This window comes from Cydia pomonella, chromosome 12 (genome assembly GCF_033807575.1).
Source record: "Cydia pomonella isolate Wapato2018A chromosome 12, ilCydPomo1, whole genome shotgun sequence".
NCBI lineage: Eukaryota > Metazoa > Arthropoda > Insecta > Lepidoptera > Tortricidae > Cydia > Cydia pomonella.
Genome location: NC_084714.1, coordinates 2,673,269 through 2,684,556, shown reverse-complemented (window position 1 = coordinate 2,684,556; position 11,288 = coordinate 2,673,269). Strand labels below are relative to the sequence as shown.

The window sequence follows — 11,288 nt, the reverse complement described above, 5'->3', positions numbered from 1 at the left end:
AATATTTTACAGAAATTTCTAGCCACATTTAATTTTATCGTTGGTAATATACGTCAAAAATTTGATCTGATCAGTGTCAAAAGTAAAGTTTTTGTTTGAAACTTCACTTTTTCCACTGGCAGATCCGATACAGATAATTTTAATACAAAACAGCGTAAAGCTACAGGAACAATTTGATTTTAAACTTAACATGAGAAGTAATACGGTTTATATTTAAATGGCTTATTAATTTGGTGCATCTAAATATGATATATGAAAGTCCTAAATTAAAATATGGTTAGGGAGAGCTCAGCTGACCCTTTCTTTCTAAGTGCTTTTTATCAAAATTGTTGTACATTTTTCTTTAATGTTAATTAATTTAGTTTTAATTTGTAGATTAAGGTTTGGCGTGGATGGAAGGAATAAGTGGACCCTGATTAATATTAGAAGATTAATTTACGTATTCATAGAAAGGTCGTATATTACTTATAATATACTGAATATGCAATTTAGAGGTTCTACTTCATAGGGCGTTCGCTAGCTGGCGCGGTTGCACAGAGTGGGTGAGCGGGTTAACGAAAAATCGTATGAGCGACGCTGATTGGCGCGGACGCGTGCAACCGGTGCAACAGATTTTGCATATCCCATTAAGCAATGTCACCCGCGTGCGTGCGCTCGCTTCGTGCACCCGCGCCAGCTAGCGGACACCCTTAGGATTTTGGTTATATAATTATATTTTATTCTAATATTATAACTGAAAAATTAGATAAACTGCATTTATAATACAGATTGGGTCGTATGAGTTTAAAAGAATGCCTTTTGGACTAACTTTTCTGTATATGGAAGGAGGATATAGTTATATATTATTACGTATTAATATTTATGTTTCCAAGTTAAATTTGGTCTTTCAAAGATTTGTTTTACTAATAATAATCTATTGTTGCAGGATGTATATACATAGATACAAGTTATATATTTTACAATACACAGCATGGTCCAATAATCGATATATATTAAACTACATGATAAATTGTGTCACTTACGAGTAAAATATTGCTGATACGTCATTTTAAGATAAACACGGGGAAAATACTGTTTTTCTCACTTAATTTTCCTTTACCTAGCTTAACACACTTAACGATTATAGATTAAATTCTCTCGAAAATTTGGCACAATAACAATTTAAATCTACCAATTTCGCTATTTGGCGTTACTACTCCATTTTGGAAACGTATTCGCTTTATTCCTCTCTCTTACGCGTTAGAGAGGAATAAAACATGATGACATATTGTAGCCATTTTGCGAGCGTGCGAGTTGATTGTTTTCAGGGTTGGCTAATCGATAGAGATGCAGCTATTTGTGAAAATGAGAGGCTGAATAGCCCTTTTATTCGTTTACACCTTTTGGTTAGGCGACAATAGACCTCTAGGTGAAAAGACTATGCTTATTGGTCTTTATACTTAATGGTACTTTTTCGGCCTAAGATCCCAAAGGCAATCAACTGCTCAAACGTAAGTAATAACCGAGCTAATAAGTTACATAGAGTTTTTTCAACTCAGTGTCTGATCGTTCCAGCATTAAAATAACATAACAGGCTCAAAAATGCCTCGTGTTTCAAGTACTGTTACCGATATTGTGCTTTTTTCTCCCGACGTGGAATTTAAAAGACTACTTTAATGTCTGGTTAAACTTTCACTCGTTTATCACCCACTTTAATCACTAACTGGCTGAAACGTGTCCGCGGCCTAAATAAAATTAAAAAGTAAACTCGAATATAACACTTAAAACGAACACAATGCAAATTTACACTTAATCACACTTGTTATAAAGTCCATATTCCATTAGACGAACACAGGTCCGTCGTTTTCTACTCACAGGACGTTTAGGTTCTCACAGTTTTTGAATTTGGAATCTTCTTTACCGAATATCCAGGTGAGCATTTGTCGCGCCTTCATGCTCGCTCGTACTACGCCTCTGGACTTGTACCAATGTGCTGGGGATGACTCCCTTCCACCTTCTGCTGAATACTGTTGTTTCTTTAATCGGATCTGGTTGAGGATACCGACGAGAAGTTCGTCCACGTTGTGATTGATTCCGACGGAGACTTCGACGAACTTCGCTTTATATGTGCACGCTAGGCATTTGCCATCTGAAAAGAAGGATTTAATAAGTGATTAAAGATCTGGTTTATAATTTATGATAAATAAGTCAACTTGACTTATAGATTTTTTATGAGTGTGTTTAGGAAAAACGGATTATGTAAGTTTGTCTTTGGTATTCAATTTGTATGATTTAGATTTAGATTTATTTATTTCACAACATTACAAATTTACAGTACAAATTACATCAATGTCAATTTATAAGAATCTATATTGTGATCGTCAGAAATAAACTTAAATAATAGCAAGATAATCCAAATTAATTAATTTCAATAATATATGAAAGTTTCACCTGAAAAGGATCGTCAAATAATATCAAGAATAAGCAAACACAATGTCAAATCATTATGCAATTATAACTTTTTTTTTTTTTAATACTACGTCGGTGGCAAACAAGCATACGGCCTGCCTGATGGTAAGCAGTCTCCGTAGCCTATGTACACCTGCAACTCCAGAGGAGTTACATGCGCGTTGCCGACCCTAACCCCACCCCCCTCGTTGAGCTCTGGCAACCTTACTCACCGGCAGGAACACAACACTATGAGTAGGGTCAAGTGTTATTTGGCTGCGGTTTTCTGTAAGGTGGAGGTACTTCCCCAGTTGGGCTCTGCTCTAGATCTGGAATGACATCTGCTGTGCTGTGCCCTACCACACAAGGCGAGATGACATTCACAATGCCCATACCTCTCTTTTGGACGTAGTTTAAGGACATACCCGGGTCCAACGGGGTAACTTATACAGTTATGTCAAAAAATTCACTTATTGAATATAATGGGTTGTCCAGTAAAAAGTTTCTCAATAGACGCTTGAATGTTGTATCGGATGATTCCGTCCTTATTTCTGCAGGTAATCGCTCGTAATAAGTCGGACCGATGACACGCGGGTTCTTTGCTGCAAGTACCATGCATGAATTGTTCTTTTTGCAATAGGCGGTGAAAAGTACAAATGACCTTATATTCGAGATTAGAGGATGTTTTTTATTTGTACTCGTAGGGTTTTTTTTAGTGTATATTTTTAGAGTAAGTTGACGAAGCTTGTTGCAGATTTTACCGTTGTATTGTAGACGAAGCCTGTAGCTGATTATGAGTTTTTGTTCACCTGACGAAGCCTGCGTTGCGGATATAAAATGGTCCCTGGATAATTTACTATGCCTTATATTCTAAAGTTATACAAGTTTGTACTTATTTATCTTGTATCTTTTGTTTCCGTAAATTTACGAAAACATGAAAAAAAAAAATCTCTAAAGTATGTTTTATTGACGAAACAAAAATACTCTTATAAGTATAATTTTTATTTTTTGAGAGCTAGCTATGATCGCCCATAATCACTTTAAACTTTCAAAATTTAAATGTTATAAATTTAACCAAATTCGTGAATATTTTTTTCGATTATTTATAGATAACACGTGTCGCTTGACGTCTTTCTAAAGCCCCGAAGACTTTTTAACAGCTCTCTCGATCGTACGTGACTTCTTTGAAAGCATAAAACTCCGGGAGTCCCTACTTTTAAAGTTAAGCTTCACGATTCTGTAGGTAAAGTTTTATTTTTAACTGAATAATTATGTTATTTTATTTCCTAGAGAAAGTATTCTTCAATAAAACCTTATTTGGTGGTGGTATTTGGTGGTTATTTTAAAAATATAAAATAATAAGTGGGAAGAATAGCTTCGCGATCCTAGCGAATTAACGGTACTTTTTCTATGAAATTCCATTATTATTTCATAATTATTATAACGAGCCTATTGTGTCCCACTGCTGGGCAAAGGCCTCCCCCTTCTTCTTCCACTCATCCCGGTTTTGAGCTACGACGGGCCAGTCCCTCAAAAAGGAGTCTAAGTTATCCCGCCATCGCCGACGAGGTCTGCCAGATCCCCGGTTTGACTCGTGGGACACCCAATCCGTGGTTATCTTGGCCCACAAGTCATTCGGCATGCGGCAGACATGCCCAGCCCATTCCCACTTTAACTTGGCCGCTTTTCGAGCTACATCTATAATCTGAGTTTTAGAGCGCAGCGTGGTGTTCCGGATGCGATCCCTTAGTTTAACACCTAATATGCTGCGCTTTATAGCTGTCTGGCAAACCCCGAGTTTGGACTTCTGAGCTTCTGTCAAATTCCATATCGGAAGAAAACGTTTTCCACTAACTAAATCTCAACAAATCACTTTGATTTTAATGTCGATCGCTTCAGCATAATACATATCCTAGGTTAGTAGGTTTCGCTTAAAACAAAAGTTTTGAAAATTTTGAAAAAATTAATACCTATAAATCTAGGTTTTCGTTGTGTCATTAACATACTAAAAAGTCATGGAAAATGGAAAATATTTAGAATTGAAAAAACGTTTTCTCTTTTTGTATAGAAGATGACGCGGTGTTCTGCACTCTTAACAGCAACGTACGAGTTTAAAAGAAAACCAAGTCTCTTTCAATGTCAATTTCTTTCCAGCAGTGACACCTAGATAGATAAAGAAAAACCGGTTGTTGGAAAGTGGATAGATGACGGAGGATCTTCAGAGAGTCGAAGACAAACACCGTGTGCTTCGTATCGAGTTTATTTGGAAAGTACAATAACATTTAGATGTACTTGATGAATTTAGATTCACTAGCCTAAATCAACTACTTATTTAGGACTGTATACGGAACTATGTACCCTTATTGGATGCGTATCGATTATCGATAAGCCATCTTGGGTTCAATAAGTATATAAAGGGTTAGATAGATGGCATTGTTAACTTCACAAGTTAACGTATATGTGTAGTCTCGTGAAATACAAAATCCAAAGTACTTATGACTTATGATAAACTGAAATATGTGTAATAATATTTAAGAAAAAGTGGCCAAGTCTTCCATGAAGTCGGTTTCGCCGGTTTCTATGTTCGGGTGTCTTGAGCTTTTGTTTTTAACCTCTAGGAAGCCGGGACCCGATCACGGCTGTACACCTATCCAATTTCTTGGTACAATACAATCTTTAATAAATAAATATTGTGCTCCCTAGTTGAAAAACAAACTCTCTCTCTCGGAAAAAAAGTTCGCTAACTTCATATTTAATATGAGTACTTAAATTATACGAATTCTCTTCCTGCTTAAGCAATGAAAAAACCCACAAACTAACCACGTAATTGAGACTCCTTCCCCAACCGAGCGCAAAAATAGCGCAGCCAAGAACCAATCTGCCCACTCATTATCCTCTATTATGGAGCGAAATTGATTTCCCAGACGAATTGAAGGAACGTCTACGCAAATGTTGCCAATCCGGCAAATTAAAATCATAACGTTATGAGGTTTCGTTTCGATCGGCATCGCTGGTTGGAAGTCTGATTGGATGTTGTTTTTGTCGTTTTCGTTAATTTTGTCTAGTCTCCTGCAATTTGACTCGAGGGCGTTGAAATAAATTGCTTATAAATGTGCGATATACAAAGGTACGGTCGCGGAAATTGATTCTTTAGCAACTTGCGGTTCAAGTAAATTTGGCGGTACATACATATGGTAAGAGCTGTCCATTGTAACGTGACATGTTAACTGCTAAAGAATCAATTTCCTCGACTGTACTTAACTTTTAAATTATAAGAGTACTTTTAATCATCAAAATCTCTTCTGTTTCTATTTCTATAATATGTACTGTTACAAAACAATAAAAGCGGCCAAGTGCGAGTCGGACTCGCGCATGAAGGGTTCCGTACAATTTAAGACGTATTAAAAAAAATCTTCTTACTAGATCTTGTTCAACATTTTACCACTTTGGACACACATTTTACCACTTTGGAAGTGTCTCTCGCGCAAACTATTCAGTTTAGAAAAAAATGATATTAGGAACCTAACTATCATTTTTGAAGACCTATCCATAGATACCTTACACGTATATGTATGATGAAAAAATTTTTTTTTAAATTTTATGACGTATTAAAAAAAAAACTACTCACTAGATCTCGTTCAAAACAATTTTCGGTGGAAGTTTGCATGGTAATGTATATCATATATTTTTTTTAGATTTTTCATTCTGTTATTTTAGAAGTTACAGGGGGGGGGACACACTTTTTTTCACTTTGGAAGGTTCTCTCGCGCAAACTATTCAGTTTAGAAAAAAATGATATTAGAAACATTAATATCATTTTTGAAGACCTATCCATAGATACCCCACACGTATGGGTATGATGAAAAAAAATTTTTGTTTTTAATTTCATGACGTATTAAAAAAAAACTACTTACTAGATCTCGTTCAAACCAATTTTCGGTGGAAGTTTACATGGCAATATATATCATATATTTTTTTTAGATTTTTCATTCTGTTATTTTAGAAGTTACGGGGGGGGGGGGGGGACACACATTTTACCACTTTGGAAGTGTCTCTCGCGCAAACTATTCATTTTAGAAAAAAATGATATTAGAAACCTCAATATCATTTTTGAAGACCTATCCATAGATACCCCACACGTATGGGTTTGATGAAAAAAGATTTTTTGAGTTTCAGTTCTAAGTATGGGGAACCCCCAAAATTTATTGTTTTTTTTCTATTTTTGTGTAAACATCCTAATGCGGTTCATAGAATACATCTACTTACCAAGTTTGAACAGTACAGCTCTTATAGTTTCGGAAAAAAGTGGCTGTGACAGAATCGGACAGACAGACGGACATGACGAATCTATAAGGGTTCCGTTTTTTGCCATTTGGCTACGGAACCCTAAAAAATACCATCAAAAGATAAACCTAAAAATAAGCTGCCAAGTTTAAGTATTTGTATTTTTTTTGTAAAAACCTACCACTTTAAATTGAGAAAGAGAGAAGAAAAAAAGCGGCCAAGTGCGAGTCGGACTCGCGCATGAAGGGTTCCGTACAATTTAAGACGTATTAAAAAAAAATCTTCTTACTAGATCTTGTTCAACATTTTACCACTTTGGACACACATTTTACCACTTTGGAAGTGTCTCTCGCGCAAACTATTCAGTTTAGAAAAAAATGATATTAGGAACCTAACTATCATTTTTGAAGACCTATCCATACATACCTTACACATATATGTTTGATGAAAAAAAATTTTTTTTAATTTTATGACTTATTAAAAAAAAACTACTCACTAGATCTCGTTCAAAACAATTTTCGGTAAAAGTTTGCATGGTAATGTATATCATATATTTTTTTTAGATTTTTCATTCTGTTATTTTAGAAGTTACAGGGGGGGGGGGGGGGGGACACTTTTTTTCACTTTGGAAGGTTCTCTCGCGCAAACTATTCAGTTTAGAAAAAAATGATATTAGAAACATTAATATCATTTTTGAAGACCTATCCATAGATACCCCACACGTATGGGTATGATGAAAAAAAATTTTTTTTTTTAATTTCATGACGTATTAAAAAAAAAACTACTTACTAGATCTCGTTCAAACCAATTTTCGGTGGAAGTTTACATGGCAATGTATATCATATATTTTTTTTAGATTTTTCATTCTGTTAGTTTAGAAGTTACGGGGGGGGGGACACACTTTTTTTCACTTTGGAAGGTTCTCTCGCGCAAACTATTCAGTTTAGAAAAAAATGATATTAGAAACATTAATATCATTTTTGAAGACCTATCCATAGATACCCCACACGTATGGGTATGATGAAAATTTTTTTTTTTTTAATTTCATGACGTATTAAAAAAAAACTACTTACTAGATCTCGTTCAAACCAATTTTCGGTGGAAGTTTACATGGCAATGTATATCATATATTTTTTTTAGATTTTTCATTCTGTTATTTTAGAAGTTACGGGGGGGGGGGGACACACATTTTACCACTTTGGAAGTGTCTCTCGCGCAAACTATTCATTTTAGAAAAAAATGATATTAGAAACCTCAATATCATTTTTGAAGACCTATCCATAGATACCCCACACGTATGGGTTTGATGAAAAAAGATTTTTTGAGTTTCAGTTCTAAGTATGGGGAACCCCCAAAATTTATTGTTTTTTTTCTATTTTTGTGTAAACATCCTAATGCGGTTCATAGAATACATCTACTTACCAAGTTTGAACAGTACAGCTCTTATAGTTTCGGAAAAAAGTGGCTGTGACAGAATCGGACAGACAGACGGACATGACGAATCTATAAGGGTTCCGTTTTTTGCCATTTGGCTACGGAACCCTAAAAATTGAGGTTTTATCATTTTTGATGATTACCAGATAATTCTGAAAGTTAAATAGTTATTTGTTTTACAAGTGGGCAAAGTTGTTGTTTAAATCCATGTACTATATTGATCCACCACCAAAAACATTATCATGTAAAATATTGCCAAGACGAAACCATAAGGATTGAACTGTCAAAAAGTTGTCAGATCTCTTGTAGAGCCAAGCTTCTAGCTCTACAAGCCCTAACTTTCCGAACCCAAAATACATTCACCTACGGCTCATGAAAGACATCTCGGGACTCGTAAATAATGATACACTTTGCACACTTGCATTGAAATATACTATTATGCTCGTAGTTTTGTGAATATGACTGTGAAATTGAGATTTTGCGTTTAGAAGTCACAAAATTAATAGGTGATTGATTTTATAAATATAAAACTTAAGTGGAAAAGTTTTTGGCAAACATTTCAGATTTTGTGCGAGCTTCTATCGCTAACTGTACTTTTCTTACCATTCTTCTTACTCATCGGGACAGTTTGAAAAGCCCCAAAGGTTGCGACTTGCGTTGTTTCATCACAGAGTTCCTATGGTCTGTCTTCATGCTCAGATCAGCTCGACAGTACCATAATATTGCATTGAGCCCGACTTACATATGTATGCAAATTTTCAACTGAATCGGAAATCAGGAACTGGGTCAAATTTATCTTCCAAGATTTGACCCACACTAATAAAATAACAGACACACTAACAGGGCTTTAAATAAAAGCTTGTAAAAATAGTAAAGTTGTATATAAGTATGGAAGTGGATCGTCTTCAATGTTTACTAGTCTCTAGTCGTCCGAGGCAGCCATCTTGGCGTTATAACCGTCGATCACTCGGACTGACGCGTATCATTAACATCGTTCTCGAGTAGGTATAGTGAGCGAGGGGAGGGGGATCCAGTTTGATATTTCTATACACTGTGTTTTTATTGAATTCCGTTAATTTTGTGGTATCGATACGTACGTTAAGAGAAACTAAATGGCATAGTTAATTTAATTTTTTTTTATTTATGTGTAAATTAATAAAAAATAATTAAATGTTGCATATAGCGTTGTTGTAACACGGGCATTACATTTAACTCAACCAAACAATTGAAAACTATGACATATCAATGTCATTTTGATTATCAATCGTCCGAGATAGTATTTACGTTTAGTAGCAAATGTATTATCTCATACTAAACACTAATCAATATGTAAACAGGCCCTAAGGCAAGTGTAGACGCTCGTAAAGGCCTTATAAGATAAAAATTAAATATTGATTATCTCCGAAATGGAGTTAATTAGAATATCAGTGTCTTTGAAAAAAAAATACTTCATTTAAGCTCAGGGATGCATCCTTGAAATTAACGGTAATAAAAAAAAACGATGTATAGTGTAATATGTAATATGCAGCACTTTACGCCAGTAGGTAGGTCATCCTAAGTATCGGCATTGGGGGGAAACTGCAGCGTTCGGGCGCGCCCGGGTGTTCACGGCTCCATTCGGCTCTGCATTTCTACGAGCAATTATTAGGGTTGGCAGATTTTTTTATTATTGAGAAACAAACAGTCATTCCTTAACATCAATCAGTAGATTAAGCAGCAGTAAATAGACCGATAAGCTTCCTTGAATTTTAACAACCCTAAATAGCTGAAAAGGATAGTGCCATACATTAAAAAAGGACAACGTAATTGGTCCCTGAATTGCTGTCAAACTACGGTTTTTTAGGAAGTTTCCTTTCTGTAGGGTAGTACTATTATTTATTCTGTGGTATCGGTGGACGGATAGAGTGGAGGTAGGACTCCGTGAGTTTGGCATCAGAGTCATAAAAAAAATCATAGACAGCGCACTTCACTCCGTCAATAACGCCTAGGTTCTTAGCTACTCTAGCGCTACTCTGGAGAGATTTGGAACTACTCGTATTATTTATAGCTGACAGCCGGACACTTTTGCAACAGTTCTACCATAAGAGATTTCACTCATTTTAATTACATACTCCATATTTGAAAGCTATATTTCCATCGAAAATGTTTGGCGGAATAACATTTACTTTATTTTAAAATTAAGTTATTTTAACTTTGAAAATGTAAATATGTATTGTATAAAATATTAATAAGTAGTCCGTAGCCCACGCCGACATTTTCAAAGTTTATAACTATTTTCATTGATAAGTAAATTTAAAAAGATAGTAATTGATTCAAACTCACAAGCGGTATTGAACCTTTAAGTCTAAGGAGAGACTTTGCCTCCTTATGTGTGTTCTACCGCTTGTACAATGGGCTGTGCTCTGAAGAATTGTTTGACATGATGCCCACGGCTACTTTCTATCACCGCACCGCCCGCCGTTGGCAGGGTGTTCATCCTCACACCCTAGAACCAAAATGGTCACGCACTGTGCGGTTTAAGAGGAACTTCCTCCCGCGCACGCTCCGGTTGTGGAATGAGCTACCTGCCGAGGTTTTCCCGAGGGTCTACAGTATGAGGTTCTTCAAAAAAGGAGTGTACAGATTTTTAAAGGGTCGGCAACGCGCATGTAACACCTCTGGAGTTGCAGGCGTCCATAGGCTACGGTGACTGCTTACCATCAGGCGGGCCGTATGCATGCTTGCCACCGTCGTGGTATTAAAAAAAATTGATTTCCCGCCAAACATTGCCTATGGAAATATTGTTTTAAAAAGTATATGTAATAGGCCAACTCTTAGTTTCAGATTTGTCTATTGCAAATCTTATCTATTTAGTAACCTATGTACCCAACAAAAACATAAATGTGAAATGTTCATTGTTAAGCATGTGTCGTTGTTGACTCGCCGACAAAATAATTGAGTAAGAAAGTCCTGAAATTATAAAGGATTTGACTTGGCTAGTTTTTACCACAGGTTTTTACCAAAAAAACGAATTTTAGAAAAGTAACATAGACGAGTACGTACATGTATTGGCGAGAGCGAGACGGACATGTGACTGCTATCATTTAGATATCATTTTGAATATAGATAATTTACATATCAAGTTTGAATGGCCTCCGGGCAGG

At 35.7% G+C, this 11,288-nt stretch overlaps 1 protein-coding gene across 1 annotated transcript in view; it reads right to left on the bottom strand.

Annotated features, from left to right (window-relative positions):
- Positions 1-260: 260 nt before the first annotated feature.
- LOC133523277 (GTP-binding protein REM 1) overlaps positions 261-11,288 on the bottom strand; it is a 234,981-nt gene continuing 223,953 nt past the window's right edge. The window contains exon 5 of the mRNA XM_061858767.1: positions 261-2,128. Within this exon, the coding sequence (XP_061714751.1) occupies positions 1,851-2,128 (278 nt within the window). The 3' untranslated portion in view covers positions 261-1,850. The remainder of the gene's footprint in view (positions 2,129-11,288) is intronic.